This window comes from Thamnophis sirtalis, unplaced genomic scaffold (assembly GCF_051295495.1).
Source record: "Thamnophis sirtalis isolate CommonGarterSnake01/CBP01778 unplaced genomic scaffold, rThaSir2_p1.2 scaffold_6, whole genome shotgun sequence".
Classification (NCBI taxonomy): domain Eukaryota; kingdom Metazoa; phylum Chordata; class Lepidosauria; order Squamata; family Natricidae; genus Thamnophis; species Thamnophis sirtalis.
The window spans coordinates 83072890-83093245 of NW_028261386.1; the positions used below are offsets into that span (position 1 = coordinate 83072890).

A 20356-nucleotide genomic window follows, 5' to 3' on the forward strand; every position below is an offset into this window, starting at 1 on the left:
TATTACTCTCCAAGTGTACTTCTCATAATTTCCATGCAAACTGGTTTTATGAGTGTTACATTCAAAACATTTGAAAGGCATGATATTGTGGGATGCTGGTCTTGATGAGAACATTGCTGTAAAGGGCCTCCACAAACAAAATCAAAGCAAGCAGACTTTAAAAAAGGAGACTTCAGTATGCACTTAACTTTATTATTAAGATTGATGGATCTAAGATGTCCCTGTATAGCCAATTTGGTGTAGTAGTTAAGGCATCAAATTATAAACAGGGGGAGTTCTAGTCCCACCATAGGCACAGAACCAGTTGGGTGACCTTCAGACAATCATTCTTTCTCAGCCTCATGAAGCAGGCGAGGGCAAAACACTTATGAAATTTTGCAGAGGAAAGGGACTTGTCTTAGTAACTAGGGGTCAAAGCTGATTTGAAGACACCAAAAAAGAGATGTCATTAACTTTGCTTCATTGAGTCTGTTCCGAATAATAGGCAAGTGAATATGATTTGTTGCTTTGATAAAGGCTAAATTTATATTTATATATAAATAGTGGCCTTTCTTGGTGGGCCATTATGTGCTGCCATACAGATTATATTCATTACATGAAAACTACATAAGAGTTCGGATTTGCAACTTGTTACATTTTTGACATACAGCAGTTCCCACATTGATAATTACTAATATTCAAAATGAAAACCTTTTAGCAGAACAGTGAAAATTGTTTAGTCTAGTGCAGTGGTAGTCAACCTGGTCCCTACTTCCCACCAGTGGGCGTTCCAGCTTTCATGGTGGCCGGTATGGGTTTTGTCCGATATTGAAGCACTTTCTTTTTTAAAATTTAATTGACTTCCCTACTTTATAAATCACCATTACTGTGGAACCGGTGGGCAGTTAGAAAATTTTACTATTAACAGAGATACAAAAGTGGTTGGTTGGTATAAAAAGGTTGACTACCCCTGGTCTAGTGTATGGATCCGCCAAATGGCTTACTATACTCACTCCTGGAACAGAGTATATCTACTTATGAGTACTAAAATACACGGATGCATTTGGGGTATGATATAAGACATTCTAAAGGTGAAAAGAATTAAAAAGGTATTCCAAAGAATGAACATTAGCAAAATTTTAATTTTCGGGCACCTTATCAGAATAGGGCTCTTCTGTAAGATCAATATCTTCAGACTGCAGCTTATTTTCTATCAACATTTCAAGATCCAGTCCTCTATTACAGGATATCTTCCTTACTGAAGAAGGATCGAGTTTTAACACATGTTGCTGGACACTAGTTGTTTCTGGAAGGTCGGACAACCAAGGAGGCCTTATGCTGGAAGGAGTTTTGGGTTCCTGATCAGGAAATGTTATACATGCAGTCAGTTCATGGGAACTGGAGGAGCCCTGAAGGGTAACTTTTTTTGCTGGCAAAGACGGTACATCTGAACAAGATAGAGTTGAGGGGAGATGACAGTGTCCATTAGAAACGCGTTCTCTGTTTTTTTTCGCAGGGACTGGCGGTGGCTGTGAAGATGTTTTGGGTAGCATTTTTGCTTCACTCATGTCCTTCTCATCAGTTTCCACATTTTCTTTGGAGATCGAAGCATTAGCTCTTCCAAGATCATGGGTGCTTTTTTTACAACTTTCAAAAGGAGTCCAGGTCATACCATGGGACAGAGAAGATGTCTGAGCATCACAGTTCTCAGGCAAATGCTGAGGGAACATTCTTGTAGAAGGCATGGTTGCTGACAAGTGGAATTCCTTTCTCTTCCCCTTAAGGGGATCAACAACCTCTTTTCTTTGATTAGCCATCAATAGTTTTATTATCTGCCCACCGCCTTCAGGCTCAGTTGGTTTTTTTAATGAATCCAGAGGTAAACTATCTACTGATTTTATACTACCAGTGTCAATATTTCCATGAAGGTCTCCAAGAGAATGGGATCTTGGCCATATTGGCATATTTGGTGCTCTTTCTAAAACTTCCCAACTTCGGCAGACACCAACTGGCAAACTTCTACCTTTCTTCTTGAGATCCATAGCTGCTGGCAGCTTGAGACGGTTTTTGAAGACTGGATACACACAGCTGAACTGGGTTTTCTTTTCTTTCTGATAAGCTTCCGTTGATTTACTTAAGGGTAGATTTGGAAAATTCACCAGTGGGTTTCGGTGGAAATCCTTAAAATGATATTCACTGGCTAATTTTGTGGGCAGGAGACAAGGCTGTCGTATTTTAGCTGAAACAAAAGGAAATAAAGTTTAGAAAAAGAAGTAGATCTTTGAAAAAAATCAGCATCTGCTTCCTCCTTGCCCCTGGGTATCTTTGTTGTATAGGTAGAGAAACAAAATTCTGAGGAATATGTGACCCATACAGATGAAGTTTGTCTAAGTTTTAAGTTTTAAATAACAATTGGAACAATTGAAAATGGGCAGGTTAATCTTTCTTCCCCAAATTCATTTGACATTTCTCAACAGAAATGATATCCTTAGGTTCCTCACAGTTAGAGACCTGGAGGCACAGGCAAGTGAAACAAGTCTCCTGCACTTGATATAGCTTCTGCTCAATTATTCTAAAGCTACATGAATGGGTGCATTAAATATATTTATTTGGCAGTAAAAAAGGAGGAAATGGCAAAAATAGCCCGAAATACATCACTGAAATGCCCCTTGTAACCTTGAATGGTAAGCGCTGTTAACACTTTCTTTATAATAATGTGATGTTCTGATTCAAACAGATCCCTGGCAAATATTAGGCGCCAACGTGATTTTAGGTAAACCTAGAATGTTTGCTTCTCTATATTATGCCATCCACTTCTTGTGCTGAAGCCTGTTCTTCAGAAAGAGATGCGTTCCATTTACAAAGGCTGAAAGAAGCTGTGATCACTGGGATAGTGCACAGCAGGTGCTTCTCACTTTGCAGGCTGTCAGTGCTTCATCCTACTTGACATGCTGCAGTTTACATAAAAGGCTCCAGTAGGAGCTCAGCAACACAACCCTTTGAGCCATGAAGGATGCCACGTGCATACCAAGTAAAGAAACCATTTGCTAGAAAACAGTCTCTCTCCCCCAGCCTCTGAATAATTTTCTCAACCTATTGTAAGCAGATGAGTTAAATCTTGATCTGAAGCACTTCCTCGTTATGCTTTTGTACTAGTGAAGCAACTTCATTCAACACAGCTTGCATGCAGGAAAGGGGTGGAGTCCTTTATGCTACATGAATATTAAAAAAGCAACTACCAAAAACAAAGCTGAAAAATTGAGTGCTCTATAGACACTGCAGAGACATAGTCTGTTCAGAGAACCTTGGAAAAGTGTGCAAGCCCCAGAATTAGTGTGTCTCCACTAATTAGGTCTGCAACAATTGTTTTGTTAGACAATGAAAGAAGTGCCCAAATTGCCACTAAAAGAAATTCTATAAGCGCTGTTCCTGGAAACAGAATCTGGTGTTCCTTTAGAAGCTAATGAATTAGCCATGCAATTCAAATGAGCACAGTTGAGATTACCATTCTCCAGGTTTTCACTGCTTTCGTAGCAGCCTGAATCCCTGGGAGAACATCCACTGAGGTCTTGGCCATCTACGAGGAGTTTCTCCTGAGAGCCCGACTGATCACTGTTACCTTGAGTAAAGAACAATAAAGGCAAAACTAAGAAAGTGGAATTTACATTGATTGAAAACTCTTTTCAGTTTCTCTTTTATAACAAGCAACCCACAAAACAACTTAAGTTTTAAAGAAATGCTAGAGATACTTGCTTTAAAATACTTCAGAAGCCAGTGAGAAAGGAGAGAGAAGACTAAGAAATGTTAGCTACCATCGTTAATCAGTTTTGTGTAATATAGCAAGGGCTGGGCATGTTTGGAAATTTAACATTCAAGGTCTTCAAAAAAATATTTCAGAGAATTCCTCAATCTTTCCACCCTGAAGCAAAGCATCCAGGAGGCTGGAAAATGAATCCTCCTCCTCTGTGCTTCCTATGGATAAGGCGCTTCTGCTCATGCAACTGCTACATAACTCTATCAACGCAAATTAAATTGAAAAACTAGGCACAACATATTTGCAGGTGGTAATGGGGACAACCGGGAATTCTTTTCCAGCCTAGAAATATATTTAGGTCAGAGAAGCATCTCTAAGGGCTTTTTCTTGGGTGATCTTTACAGGTTCTCTAGTTATGAGGCACCTTACATTCCATGTAAATTTCCCAATGCACAGTGACATTTATTTCTTATAACATTTATATGATTGTTCTATATTCTCTCTAGCTCCCTGCAAGCCATGATTTTCAAGACCTTTGGGGTTCACAGTTAGACTCTTCAAACTCCAAAGTAGGTAACAGATCCTTAGCTGGGCACTGGAAAAGGAGAAGATCTATCTCACTGTCATATTCTTGCAGGAGCTCCACTGCTGTCAAGAGAACAGCTCGGTGCTCTGGATCGCGAATGTTGAGCTCATCCAAATCTTCTTCCTCCAGGAGCTTGAAAGTATCTAAGTCTTCATAGCCATTGAACAGAAAGGTTGGCATGTGCTCCTGTGTCAAAGAGAGATGCTACTTTCAATGCTATATATTTCACAAGGTTGTTTCTAATTGGTGGAATATTATGACTGCCATATTATAAATGATTTGTAAGTATACAAGGAACATTTTGAGTCATACCATTTTAGATGCTTTAAAAACAATGTGCAGTAATACAGGTAAACATATCCATAGTCTTTCCTTTATTTCTTTCTCAAGCAGAACAGATTTCCACTTTCTTCTGACTGCAGTGGATTTTATATTCTGTATTCCCTATAAAAATTCCTTTGCAACTCAGCTGTCACACACTTCAGTGCCAATGTGAAATTTTCCCTCACTGATGTGCCACATTGGTAGGTAGTCCATTTAATGAAAGAATACACATGGGGTGAAGTGACTAAGAAGTTAATCTGTTAACTCCTTGAGTCCTTCATTCAAGATATAATGGAGACTGTGTGATTCCAACTTGAAATAAACTCAGGTCACAGCCTTTACTGGCTTTCTGAAGTAATTTTTTTTTTAAAAACCCAATGGCAACTAGTATCATGAATACAAATATTTCTTCATCTGTGCCCTCCCTCAATCATGAATCCTTGATGTGAATATTCTTGCAGCCTACACCCTTTATTCCCCCCCCCTTATGTCCTGGTCCACTCCTTCCTCTTTGGTTCTAAATTTATCAGAAATATAACCATTTTGTGCTGTACACTGGTGCTTGCAATATTTAAAATATATATCTTGCTGCATACCAAGAAAAAGCTTTTATATGTATTTTGCCTTTCTCTGAGGCAGCACTTCCAATTCCTGAATTGAAGCTTAACCAGAAGTATTTGTACCAAAGAATGTTGGTCTTAGTATTTCCCTTGTCACAGTATTATCTGGAAGTTCTGACTCAATTAATGCAATTTGCTTAGTTATCAAGTTTATCACTGGCACTAGCCTACCCAGCACTATTGCAGGTTGCCACACACTTTTTCCAGGAAATGCCTACTATTCCATAAGCCCTTTCATTTTAAAAAATAGTACTTAATGATAGACTTACTGTATTATTTATTCATACTGAATGAAGATGAGTGTGGTTTTAAAATGGCAAGAAGATAAATGTGGTTTTAAACTTGCAGAAAAAAACCATCAATGATGTGCTATACTGATGACACTCTGATAACTGAAAATGCAAATAAAGTCTAGTAGGGAAAATCAAGGAGAAGAGTGACAAAATGGAATTAAGATTAATAATAAAGACCAAGCTAATGGCAACTAGTACAGCAACCAGCATTAGAATTGACAATAAAAATATTGAAGTGGTGGATAGCTTCTCCTTTTTAAGATAAACTAACAACAATTGAAAGACCAGCAGTCAAGAAACAGATTTCAAAAGAGAAGAAAAGGACATCCAGGAGCAAGATAAATGGACTGAGTTACAGTGGTGATGTGTACACTATTGGAATATCTGAAGGATCAAGTTGGAGATGAATTCTTACGGAGAAAAATCTATCTACAGGTAGTTCTCAGCTTAGAACTATAACTGAGCAATTAAAGATGGTTAATAAGCAGCTCACCATGCAACTGCACCTGATTACTATCTTTTGTGGTCATTCATTGAATGCCTCAGTTGTAAAACAAATGCCACAAAATTGTTAAGTGAACCCATTATTCTCCTGTGCGCTGCTTGGAGAGTCCAAGCATGAGTTAAATTCAGTCTATTCGCCCAAATCTGAGTTAATTTTCTCCTCTCCTCATTGAGGACCAGTTCAAAAACTCAGTCCAGCCCAGTTCGGATGTGTTTTTGGGGAGTTGCTCAGTTTTTGGGTGAACAGACTGGGACTCTCCTAGTTAGAGATTTTCTTATTTTTGTCATCATTGTAGTCAGGAGAAAAATTACGCTTTAAAACGAGGTTCCTATTAAACTGCTGAGAGAACTTGGGAGATTCCTGGCTCTCTGTTTGCTAATGGAGCTGAGGTTCATTGGGGTGCTTGTCTGGCGGCGGCTGGCGAGCGTGGGGGCAGTAGGAGGCTTCCTTCCCCCCACAGCTATCATTTAACTGTTTATCGCCCGGAGATCTCAGCGGAGGCTCCAGATTGCGTCTGGCAGCTCCCTTATCACCCGAAGAAGCGTGGCAGCCACTTTGAAGCAGTTTTGGCGCACTTTTGACCTCTGGCTGTTGCAGCTACTGCGCTTTCACTCTCAGCAAGCAGTTAGCCATGGGGGAGTTTTTAGTCTTAGTTCAGGGTGCCGGCAAGGCTTCCTCCCCCAAGAAGATCTACAGCGAACGGCGTGGGAGAGCTTTGGCCCTCGGGTCATACTCCCGTCTGCAGGACTGTCACAGGTGGATACCCCAATTATCTCCCTTACCTCCAATTTGGTCCTTCCCGCTGACCTCCTTGAGGGCCTCAAAGCCAAAGACAAAAAGGCAGAGAAAGCCTGCCACAAAACCTACCAAGTGACCGCTTGGTCCATAAGGGCTTGTTCCTCAGTGTCATTTTTTACTAGAGCTTCGCTACTGTGGCCGAGGCAGCTGAGAGCTACCCCCCCCCCAACAGGGTCCAGGTAGAGGTACGATCTTAATAAGATAATTGCGGCTATAGAATATTTGGCTGACGCTTCACTCAATGCAGCCAAATTTGCCTCCCGGGCCTTAGCATCTAACGTAACTTCACGCCGTCTGCTGTGGCTCCGTCACTGGCAGGCGGACATGAAGTCAAAATGGAAGTTGGCTGCCCCCTTCAAAGATGGACAATTGTTTGGGGAACCCTTGGAAAAGTTCTTAATTGAAACCAAGGATAAGAGGAAAGTTCTTCCTGCCACCACTAAGAAGCCAGACAAGAAGGTGGGTTCCTTTTTTCGGAGGCAGTCCTTTCGAGGGTCTGATTCCTCAAATGCGGGCACCTCTTATCAGAGGAAAATGACCGTGGACAGGATAGAGCCAATTTCAGGGACAAGGGTCACCAGCAGCAGCAGTACTTTCAACACCCCTTTTGCGGTGGTTCCAACAACCGCTCCTATTGCAGGTCCAAGTGACCACCAATGGGATACTCCCATAGGCGGCCATCTCCAACTATACGTTGCCCGTTGGGAGTTGATCTCCACGGACGCGTGGGTCCTCAACACGGTCAGGCAGGGCTTAACCCTGGAGTTTCCCTTTCCCTGAGGACCTTTGTCCGGTGTCCCATCCTCACATCTCTTCCCAAGAGGGAATGCATGCAGGCAGAGATTCAACATCTCCTACAGATAAACGCACAGTCCCCATAGAGCAAGAAAAGAAGGGGTTCTACTCAATTCATGTGTTGTTACTTACAGACAACATTGCAATGGCCCACATAAACCGCCAGGGGGGCACCAGGTCCAGGACCCTTTTGGCAGAAGCACAGATGCTGGGGAGGTGGGCCATCTGACCTCCCTACGAGAAGACCACATCTCGGGAGTGGACAATCTGAGGGCGGACTGGCTGAGCCGGACAACCATTGTCAACACGGAATGGCATCTTCATCTGACCACCTTCCACCAGATCACGCTCAGGTTTGGGCTTCCGGTGATCGATCTGTCCTCCAGTCCGGCCAACTCTCAATTCCTGAGGTTCTTCTCAAGGTACGCCACTCCGCAAGCGGAAGAGACCGATGCTTTGTGCTGCTGTTGGCCAAGAGGCCTCATGTACGCCTTCCCGCCACTGCTGCTCAGTCTACAGGTGATCCAGAAGATTCTGGCAGAAGGACCAGCGGTTCTTCTCATCGCACCTCATTGGCCCAGGAGATCCTGGTATGCAGACATTGTCAGTCTCTCCACTCGCAGGGCATGGAGGATACCTCAGGAGATGCTTTCCCTCAGCCAGGGGGCCATAGTACATCTGGATCCCAGTTGGCTCTAGTTGGCCGTCTGGTCCTTGAGGGGGAACTCCTGAGGAAAGACAACCTGTCTGACAAAATCATTCGTATCATACAGGCATCGTGTTGTCCTTCCACAACTCGCATTTATGATGCCACCTGGGCCGCCTTCGATTCCTGGTGCTGGTCCCATGACATCGTCGCAGCTTCAGCTACAGTACCACAGCTGCTTGAATTTTTGCAGGAGGGGTTGGACAAGGGTTTGGCACTCAACACCCTTCGTCGTCAAGTTGCTGCCTGTCCACCATCTTAACTAGACATTCTTCAGTGTCCTTGGGGCAGCATCCTCAGGTGAAAAGCTTCCTAAAAGGGGCTTCCAACTTACATCCACCTACTGTTCATAGGTTTCCCACATGGGACCTTCCCCTTGTTCTCAGAGCTCTCATCCAAACTCCATTTGAGCCGATCCAGTCCATTGGTCTTCGGCATCTGACCTTGAAAACTGTTTTCCTCATAGCCATTACATCGGCCAGGAGGGTGTCGGAGCTGGCAGCTCTCTCGGTTCGTGAGGACGTGTGTATATTTCATGCTGACCATATCATTATCCGGTTAGATCCGGCCTTTCTGCCGAAAGTGAACTCTCTGTTTCACAGGACTCAAGAAGTAGTGCTCCCTAACTTCTGCCCTCATCCTCTGTATCCCAAAGAGCACACCTGGCACAAGCTAGATGTTCGGCGGACGGTCTGCAGGTACAGCAAAAGGATGGAGGGTTTTCGCTGATCCGAATCACTTTTCATCTCCTTTCAGCCAGGCTCAATGGGACGGAAGGTTTCTCCTTCTACTATTGGTCGCTGGCTGAGGGCTTGTATTAAGTTGGCCTACCTACAATGGGGCAAAGCAGTACCACCTAGAGTAACGGCACACTCTACAAGGAGTGCTGCCACCATGGCCGCGTGGGCGACACAGGGTCCCATGGAGAAAATATGTTGGGCAGCTACATGGACTTCTCCAACCTTATTCATTAAATACTATCACATTGACTCCTACGCCGCAGCCGAGGCCACCTTTGGGAGGAGGGTGTTACAACAGGTTGTAGCGACTCCACGCATCTTGGTTTCGGTTTCCCTCCCTGGGACTGCATAGCTTGGGTATGTCCCATGCTTGGATTCTCCAAGCAGTGCACAGGAGAATGACCGTTGGCTTACCTGAACGGTCGTTCTCTGGGCGCTGTGGGAGAGTCCAACCCCGCCCGGGGTTTACTCCCTTTCTTCGGGATCACTTCAGCAGTGTGGAGCAAAGACACTTGAACATAACTGGAAGACACATCATGCAGACGTCCGTTACAGACCAACGCCTTCGTTTTTGAACTGATCCTCAATGAGGAGAGGAGGCGTGGCTAAGAAAATTAACTCAGTCGTTGGGCAAATAGACTGAATTTAACCCATGCTTGGACTCTCCTGCAGTGCCCAGAGAATGACCATTCAGGTAAGCCAACGGTCATTCAGCTTTCCTGCTAGAAATCAGAAGTAAATACTGGTCTCAGGCAAAAACATAGTAAATGATGGTCATGCAACCACAGAACATTGCCATAAATGGTGGCCAGTTATTGAGCACTAAAATGTGTTTATGTGACTTCGGGGATGGTGTCCATTGGAACATTGAATCTGGGCCATAAGTAACTTTTCCAGAGTGTGACATAAATGGTTGCTAAGAGACTGGCCATAGGCTGAGGACTACCTTTATGTGATTGCTAAGAGTCAACATCAACTTGACCACACAGTCAAATACATTAACTCTTTCTTCATTGGAAGCAGGCATCATCACACAGGCTTTAGTTACATGCAAATACTGTAGGCAGAGATGGCTGCAACTAGTCTTGATTTTTCTAAAAAAAACAATGAAAATTTGAAAACCTATTCAGTCAGGTCAAAAAGAAATACAGCATATATTTTATATAAACATCATGCATAATGTGCTCCTATTTATTTGAAATATAAAAAAAAATCTTTGCATTTCCTCCTCGTTTTTTGACTGAATAAAATCTACAAGAAGAAATGAAGAGACATTTGTTGCATACGAAGAGTAGTCTATCTTTTATGAAGAATTACCTTTCAAGGATGATAATGAGGAGAAGAAAAAATGATGGTAGCCTGGGCATGTTCCACCTGAGTGTGTTTTAGTTAGGGCAAGATTGCTGAGATACCTCTAGAGTGAGATAGTTGCACATATTATAGCTCAGAATGGAGACTATGGATTTATTTTAGACAGCTGCTGTAATAAAAAAAAATCTTTCCTGCCAGAAGCCCAGCTGTTAGCAATTGCTCTCTTCTATTCAAGAAGCTTTACTGGCAATAAAAAAAAATGTAAGAGGGCTTTGGGGAGACAGGTAACAGCTTCTCAAAAAGTTTGCTTTTCTTCACTGCTCCACAGTTGGATTATTGTCTCATTGATGTTGGAATTCTCTTTTCAAAAGGCCTACCATCTCTTTCCTTAGACATTTGATCCTTGCAGCCTTCCCAATGGCTATAATGTTTTAATATCTTTGGAATTCTTGCTTTCACTCTCCTGTAAACCTTTGTTTTGTTTAATGATTTGTCTGCCTTTTTTTACAGTCAAACTTTTAGCTATGATTACATTTTAATGATGTTTGGAAGAGCCACACTTGATTATAGAAAAAATCTGAGACCGAGTCCATCTATCCATCCTTGCTGAGCAGACGGAATTATTCATTGAATAGCTTAATTTATTCCTGGCTCTTTCAGAGTCTTAACGTCAAACAGATCTTAAACAAAACAAAAGCAAAGGAGATATAATAAATCTTTCTAGAAAAGTAAATTAAAAACTATGCATCAATAAATAATTCTGTAAACAAAACTGTGACAAATAGCTTATCAAGCAATTTAGGAGAGAAAACAAATGGAATTATTGACAATATAAAATAACAAGGATACTATATACTCAGAAAACACAATATGTGATCACAGAACATCTGTAGAGATTTAACCACAGGCAGTATTATCCACTAAATTGGGCACATTATTCCTGCTGTGGAATTGAGAATCCAATCATCTAAAATCAGCTTGCTTTTAAAAAGTTACTCCACTTTAATAGCAGAGCAGGAAAATGATAAAAAGAAATAAGTTTGTAAACTCCATCTGATAATAAGCATGAAGCAAAACAAATTTAAAAATGTTTATTAAATAAAATCCATAAGAGTTGAATCCAGGCTTAATTATCTGGAATCGATAATTTTAGTGTTAGGTAATGAGGGGGACTGAGGAGGAAAACAAGAATACTGGAAATGGATCACCAGCTATTCAAATAATTTCTAGGGCTATGAATGCATTCTCTAGAAAATCAACTGCTGGCATGAAATATGTTGCACCTCAAGGTTTGGTAAGAAAAGGATTGCAATTTGGCTGAAATACATTGAACCTTATTGGGGAGAGCTTTAAACCAAATCCACTGGGAGTTGACAAGTAAAACCCTTAAGTAAAGCTTCAGAACAAGTTTTCTGCACTCTGAAAAGAAAGAGGAATACTTTTCACATGGGATATTAAACCACTCTAAATTAATGATGAGAAGATAGGAAATAAAGAAGATCAGTTTGAACCTTTGGTACAGGAAGGCAAATCTGATTTAATACGTATAATGTAGACTGGGTGAGTTGACTTCCATGACAGGTACCATATACAACAATACAATTTGTTCAAAAGGAACAAAAGCAATAGAAGAGGAGTTAAACATGTTCATGTGAGAGCATGTGAGTAAAAATATAACATAAATAAAATATCATTACCTTCCTAACTGTGAGGATAGATACCGTCTTTGAAAGAGACACGAAGTCATAGTATTGGGAGGTTTAAACTACTTTAATAAGTGTTGGGAGACAAATTGTGTCAAAGATAGCTCTTTTAGGATCTTTGTGACTTATTTTCCCAAGAACTTTGTTAGAGTTCAATGGGCAGACAATAAATCTAAATAAATCAATAAATATCAAAGAAGGGTATAAGAAGATAATCTGTCTTTGATCTTGGATACTAACTAATGCAGAAGTCTTAGTAGAAGTGAAAATAGTAGAACACAAAGGGGGAAAACTTACTAGAGTTCAAGGGAATTTCTAGATAATTTATAGTCCAACATGTAGATTTTACTGAACTCAGAAGCAAGTAGGATTTTATGTAATGGAAACTGAAGCTCAAAATAGGCAGTAGTAGTTGACTGCAAACTGGGAAATTGAGTCAGAAATATGATGTGACTCCAAAAAAGGGAAATGCAGTTTGGGGGAAGCAGCAGCAAAACTAATAGTTCTATTGTGTTGACCAGACATTACTTTAAGTAAAATATTCATGGGAAAGCATTATATGTTAAGAATCATTCAGATTAACTGGAACAAGTTTGAGAAGTCAAGTGAGGATAGCAGGAGGCTATCCTGAAATCTAAGCTGAATGGTGAAAGATTAAATACATTCAAAATGTTAGACCAAGGGGGGGAAAGGGGGAGTTATATTACTAAAAGGTTGTTACAGAGAAAAAAGGTCCAAACCTTTTTTTTTAAATCATCCCAGGATTTAGGAACAATATATTAATTTTCATAAAAGCAGATTCTGAGATCTAATTTACAAGAAAGCATTTTCCTTTTTTTTGGGGGGGGGGGGGAGGAATCAAACAACCATATTTCATGGTGTAACATCCCACTAAGGTAAACCAGACTAGGAGACTAAAATCACATATGTTATACTAATTTTATTAGAAAATTTATTTTTAAACCCAAAAATATAAATGTTGACAAAGAAGCATTGCCTAAAGATAAACATAGATCCCATTTCTATCACTTCAGATTTTTAATCTATTTTCACATTCCTCTGTGAATTACATTCAGCAATGAGAAGGCAATTCAAATTAGAACATGATTGTTGTGTGCCACCCAGAGTGGTTTTGGTGAGAGGAGCCTGACATTAAATGATAAACAAACAAATATATTACCCCCCTTTGTATAAATAAAGGAACTTTAGACTTAACTTCTATTCAAGGGACTGTAGAAATTCTACATTTTGTTGCTCTGAATGAAATATTTCTTAACTTCTCTCACATTTTGAAAGCAGAAAGAATTTTAGAAATGCAGATGATTTGCAGAGAATTAAGTTTAACTTTAACTTCCTGCTTGTTATATGGGATTCTGCAATGCTCACACGTAGGAGTGAGTAAATTTCCTCTGGATATTTTGAGCCAAAATTCCAACAATTCCAAAGGATAATCCCTTGTCATGTATCTGAAGCTGATAACTATTGGATAAGCATCATTGGTTACATAGAGAGCCAACAAGCCTTTCTTATAAGACCCCCGAAATAGGAAGAAAATGGAAATTGACCTTTAAATTGATGCGATCAAGGAGATCCTCAACAGATTTGGGTTGCTGTAATCTTCCTTTTCGGCGCCTCCTTGTGGGCCTTTTAGGCTTTTCTTCCTCTTCATTTAACACATCCACATAGATGAATTTGAAAGTACCAACTTTATTGTTCAGAAGACCCATCCAGGTACCCATGGGAGGCTTGCTAATTATATCAATAATATCACCTTTCTGTAGTGGAGAAAAGAAAATACAAATATGAAACTAGGCAAATAAAAGGAGGACTCAATTTTTTTCTTTACATAAAGAGACTTCACTTTTTAATTCTGCAGCATTTTAATTCTGATCATACAACATCTCTGTTTTTTTTAAAAAACATACCTGTATATAGATTTTTAAAAAATTATCATCGGCATGGCTAGGTATTTACATGGGACCAATTTGTATCAAAATTATTTTTGGTCAAAGGTATAAATGGAACAAAAAAAAATCACCTGTCACTATTGGCTACTTGGGATGACTTTTCCAATTTGAATGAATGACATATAATCAATTATCCAGAAAAAGGTGTGGGTGGGGAGAAACTATGAATGTATTTGAGAGACTGCCTTACTCGCATTGTTTGAACATGTCCCATTATGTCAGGTGAGATTGAGATTGAGATTGAGAAGTTTATTTATATGCCGCCCTTTTCCCTGAGGGGACTCAGGGCGGCTTACAACTCGAAAAGGGGGGGGGGAAACAAACATTTAACATGTAGGACAGTACATCATTAAAAACACAACATTCATACCATTGGGTGGGTTACAGTCTTTAGCCCCAGGCCTGACGGGATAGCCAGATTTTGAGGGCTGGATGGATATGTTCAAGGGCCCATCAGTCAGGGATTGCATCTAATCGGATCCAGCATATGTGGCTTTTCTGTAGTTGCACCTGTACTCTGGAACACCATACCAGCCAAGGCTTGCTTAAACCTGACATTGCCCACCTTTAAGAAAGCACTGAAGACCTGGCTATTTTCTTGAACATTGGGGGTGGTGGTGGTAGTCAAGAGAGTAATTGAACCCACAGTGTTGGTGTATGGTGGCCACCTTGTGTTGTAGTTCTAGATGTGTACTGTTATATTATATTTATTCTATATTTTAAAATTTTCATTAACCACTCAAGGGTTTTATTAGGCAGATGGGCAGCCATATAAAACCATGTGAAGAAAGAAATCCATACACAAATATTACATTACAACAAAGTAGTTCCTTAACCATTTTAAAAATAGTCAGTTAATGATTTTAAAGCTATTGTTCAACATTTGTAAAAATGAGAAACTAGTGCATCAAGGAGGTTTGGATAGGTAGCCCTTTCTACGAAATCATAGGTCCAACTATGGAACATTTGGAAAACATTCAGTACCTTTGTAAGCAATATCCCTTAATTCAAATTTGTTGGTTAGTTCATAAAAAGTACCTTAAGTTTAAGAGAATCCGTATCATAAGGGCTGGGGGTAAAGTCAGTGTGAACCCTGGCACGACCACAGAAAGGCCCTCGGTACGCAAGCTCCTCCTCATCACCATCTTCAGACTTGACACTCTCTCTATTGCTGGTTGAAGAGTCAGTTGTGCTTACCGTCTGCCCACCTATTTGTACAGAAAAAAAGGCAAAAGCAAAGGAATTGCAAAAGACAACAAGCAGATCCAAACATGTGTTATACCCTAAGACAGGGGTGTCAAACTCACATCGTCACATTGGCATTATGTGATGTATTGGGACTTCCCCCCCCTTGCTAAACTGGGCATGGTGTAGCCAGGGTGTGACGCATCCAGCCCGCAGGCTGGGAGTTTGACAGCCCTGCCTTAAGATGTCAGGAATATTCCTCTGACACTAGTATAACACCACCATTCTAGGTATGATTAGAACAGCAATTACAATAGATCCTATAGCCCTTCCGCTTCTTTAATGGCATTTTTATCATCTGATCTGATACCAATCTGATTAGCTCCCCAGATATTTATGTATTTGTTTGTTTAAATTTATTTATTTATCAAATTTCTACATCACCTATCTCACCTAAGTGACTCTGGGTGGTTTACAAATCTACGTGGCATGCTGCTCTTGCATTAGCACAACTTTTGCTTCTTCCCAAGCCTTAATGCAACTTAGTCTTCAACTGAGCCCTCTACTACTTCCTATATGAAGAGCCACAAAAACTCCTTTGATAATAATCCCTACTATCTAAGATGCTTGGCTCAAGTTCAGTTCAGATTTGAAGGTTCAGATTCAGCTTGCAAAAGATATCTTCTTTTCTCTCTACTTAAGACGATTAACAGATAGTCAATTTGGTTCAGTGCTAAAGGCACTAGGCTAAAAGATGGGAGACAATGAGTTCTAATCCCCTCTTAAGCAGAAAGCCAGCTGGGTAACCTTGGGCCAATCACTTTCCCTCAGCCCTAGGAAGGAGGCAATGGCAAACTACTTAAAAAAAACTTGAAATAATTCATCCCCACAATAGATGCAGGTAAGCATGGGGCAAAGAAGAATGGATGAAGGCAGCGAATATGAATAAAGTATTAGCATCTTATCTAGGCAATGTTTCCTTAGGTTGAGATTTTTACATCTAAATTGAGCATAGCTGACTTTATATACATTACTTACTCATGGAGCTTTGGCCACTGAGGGAACTCCGCAAACTTTCTACTGAACCACCAGCTTTCAACTTTGGTTTATCCAAAGTATCTGGCTGTGGTGCCTGAAGAGACTCTGGCCTTACATCCAGATTGGGTTCCTGAAAGACAAAAACCTCACCATTGATATTAAATTTCCCATGTACTCAAATATGGTTTGTGTGGTTTTAAAATTGTGCTGTACCCTAGTAGAATTCATTGCTATGAATCTGGCGTCAACTATGATGCAAAAAGCAGCAATTATCTATCATTTCCTTTTTTTACCCCTTGTAAGCTAAAAAGAAACAGTAAATGACAAGACAGCAGTGTTCCTGAATCATGAGAATATCAGGATAAGGTTCACACAGAAAACAGTGACTGAAGAGAACCTAAACCCAGGTATTTTCTTATAGCTGAAGGAAACCTCTTCCTAATTTGCACACAGGTTTTGCATATCTACACAAAGTTATCTTGTGATAACAAGTCAATGTGTTCAGCAATGTGAACAATTCAGAATTGTGTTCTATTTTGCGCTTGAGATTCCCACATTTCTTATGTGTGTTGTCTAATCTATTGTTTTAAGATAGAGAGAGATCTAGGATTTAATCTAGATTTTTCTTTCAAATCTGAAGCGTTTGCTAGTCCAAGACTATTTTCAGTCCTTTGGAGAATATTTCATTTAATGTATTTTATACATTCTGATTTTTTTTAGTATGAAACAAATGTTTTATAATAGAATTTTGAACTCATTTAAAATTCTATTCTTAAGATATAACTAATAAGAGTTGGAGTATGTTTTCCTTACATACTATTTATGTTACCCAATGTAATGCTATGCAGATTTACTTGCAAGTAAGTCTTATTGCTTTACATATATTCTTTACAAATGTAGGTAAAATATATAAATGCAAAAGCAATTTTTAACTGATTCCTAATCAAACCATGCCATTAATTAAACTTAACTGAATCTAGCATCTATTTCTTTTGTTATGCAGTTGCATTACATTTTCTAGAACTGTCCTGCCTTATAAACCCTGGAATCAGGCATTTCATTTAACATTTTCTAACAATGATACAATGTTATACAATGGGTAATATAATGTTAACTGAATGGTTGATGAAGTAAAGAAAGAATTATTTGGAGTAAATAACCAAAAGTATTATTTTGGTGGAATGAATGCATCTACTAGTCTAGTACCGCAATTTGGTTTTGAAAATGCTAAACCAGTCAAAAATCCTTTACATGGAAAATAATGTGCATTTTCCATCTTTATTTATTCATTTAGATACCAAAATAGATCCAAAAGGATGTGAACAGTAATTTCTGAACCAATCTTCACTTAGAAGAGTACTTAGTAGATGGATGTGGGGGAGAAGGTGTTAACAATAATGTTGTAAACTATTCTAGAATACCCGCAGCAAAGAATTAAAGAAACCTGCTGATATCAAGAATTGCTGGCTATTCCACTGACATGCAATCACAAACCATCTGATGAAGCCTATTATTTGTGTACTGCAGAGTCATCAGGAAATATCTTCCCACAAATCAAGAAACTCTCCAGAGAAAACCAAATCCACAAACCTTTAGTTACAAAGTGACTTCTGTTTTTCCGAAAATCTATCTTTCTTATATTTTAAATAATTTTGCTCCATTAATTTGGCAGACCTATTTGTACATTCTTACTAGAGACTTATTGGTCATTGGAACCCTACAGAAGTCAAATCGTTGGACTGAGCCATAAAACCAGTGTTGTTATAGTATTGCTTCTTTCCCAATTCTGAAATTGTAAGATCGTCTACAAAGCCAAAGCTCTGGGGAAGAACAGGGACTTCGTTGTTTTCTATCTATATTATAGGCTATATCCAATATACGTACTGCATGTATGATTTTCTCTTTTGACAGAATTTCTCCTTCCTATGGCTACCCATGATCTTTGCACAAATTTCTGAAAGTTGCTTCAGGAGGTCAATTTTCTGCAGATTTGGGAGGCTTGGAAAGGAGGGGATTAAAAATCATTTTTGCCAGCCAAATAACGCTCTAGAAATATGATTGTTTTCCTTACTGTATAGTCTTGAGGGGAGTTTTTAAACGTAACAAACATCTTCATCTCAAACTATCTATCTGAGGGGATTATGAGCAGTTGGTATGATAGTCTTAGAGAAGATCATCCTTCCTAATCACAGCACTTTGGGTTATGTTCTTATGTTTAAAATAAAATCAAAGTAACATTTTAAAGCATTCCATTTTTCAAACTGGCTTTGGATATAGAACAAGGTATTCTATTTTAGTATGCGCACATAGCTAAATGCATTTTTATAATAGGTTCTGCTTTGCTAAAAGATATGAAGAAATATTAACTTTCTCTGAAAGGCTGAGATTTAGAAATTTAAAAAAATGGATAACATAAATACGCTTTTAGCAATCGCACTTTCTTTTGATATACAGATAGTCCTCAATTTACAACAGTTCATTTAGTGACTGTTTGAACTTACAACATGACTGAAAAATTGACTTATGACTGTTTCAAATTTATGACTGTTGCAGCATTCCCATGGTCAAGTGATCAAAATTCAGAAGCTTAGCAACTGACTTGTATTTCTGCTGGTTGCAGTGTCCCAGAGTAAATTTGATCAAGTTGTGTGATCTTCTGACAGACAAAATCAATGGGGAAGCCAGATTAATTTAACCACCTTGTTGCTAACTTAACAGCAGTGTTTCACTTAATGACTGTGGCAAAGGTCATAAAATGAGGCAAAACTCCCTTAACAACTGTCTTGCTTAGAAATTTTGATCTCAATTGTGGTCATAAATTGAGGACTACCTGCATAATATTTGAGGTTGTCACATTTGTTTTTCTTTAACTAAAATTAACAACATGGCCAGGAATCAGGATTTCTATAACAGAAGAAAGATTTCTTTGCAAACATTTTGCTATAATGGGACAGTGGTCAATGCCAGAATCCAGCTAGGCCATTTGTTATTTGCACTGCAACAGCCAACATGACAACGAATGGCTTTGTTTTCTGCTGGAAGTCTGATATTACTGTGATGGTCCTATGCTATACAACAAAGGGCTTCAGGATGGATATGAGGACTGCTTTGTTCCTGTATAGAGCCACAAACTATTGATTTTTTTGTTTGGTTGCAGCAACTTGCAGATCCAAATTCCCAATAAAAGTTGGGAATTGTATCTCCACGGAGCCTTTCTGCCTTGAAATCTGTCCTATATCATTACAAACAAAGGGACTGAATTTAGCTTGGCAATATAAAGGTATCTCAGAGAACACGAACACGTTAAGATTGCTTCGGGTATCAAAGATCAGTATTCTTCTACTCCTGAATATAATATACATTATATTCAGGCGAAATATAATGGCCTACTATAGCAACTGGATTATTTGACAGGGCTCTAGAGGGCGATATTTTGTCAATATTAACCACTTTCCCAGCTGATGCCAATGACTTGTTATGTTTATACTGTAGTTGAAGTGGAAAGACTAATGAAAAAATAACAATAAAAAGTGTTGGCTGTTTTGACAGCCTCCCAAACTAAATTGAATGAAATTTGCCAAAAGCAACAAGCTTGGAAAAACGATTTTATTTCAGACAGGGAAAATTGAAAGAGGAGTTTGAAAGGAATCAACGATTATCATAGATCTCTGTAAAACAGAATTGAGCGTATTGTAAAGGAAAAATGTGTTTTTATTCATTCAGCATACTAGGCTCATTTAAAAAGTTGCTGAATTCCTTTTTGACACACGATGGGCTACTCAGATAAGTTCATGAAGGCCTTCATATTGCACAGATATCAAAGCTGCAGGTTGCTTTCCATGATCAAATTTAATGATCTCTCTATTTAGAAGTTGACATATCATTCCTAACAGGGCAGAATGTTTACGTAGTTTATGGCTACCTGTTTCTTATTTTGATTCATACATCCAATCAGAGGTGGTATTCAGCCAGTTTGGACCAGTTCGCCCGAACTGTTAGTGGAAATCGTTGGTGGGCTCGCCCACCCGCCTTGGCTCTCTGCTGTCCTATAT

At 39.4% G+C, this 20356-nt stretch overlaps 1 protein-coding gene across 5 annotated transcripts in view; it reads right to left on the reverse strand.

Moving 5' to 3' along the window:
* The window catches only part of SASH1 (SAM and SH3 domain containing 1), a 209807-nt gene that overhangs the window by 5235 nt on the left and 184216 nt on the right, over positions 1–20356 (reverse strand). For all 5 annotated transcript variants that reach the window (XM_087718312.1, XM_087718314.1, XM_087718313.1 and 2 more), the window contains 6 exons: positions 16305–16434; positions 15120–15289; positions 13680–13889; positions 4355–4505; positions 3485–3598; positions 1134–2218 (listed from right to left, as the gene is read on the reverse strand). In XM_087718312.1, coding sequence (XP_087574438.1) covers positions 1134–2218; positions 3485–3598; positions 4355–4505; positions 13680–13889; positions 15120–15289; positions 16305–16434 — 1860 coding nt within the window. The remainder of the gene's footprint in view (positions 1–1133; positions 2219–3484; positions 3599–4354; positions 4506–13679; positions 13890–15119; positions 15290–16304; positions 16435–20356) is intronic.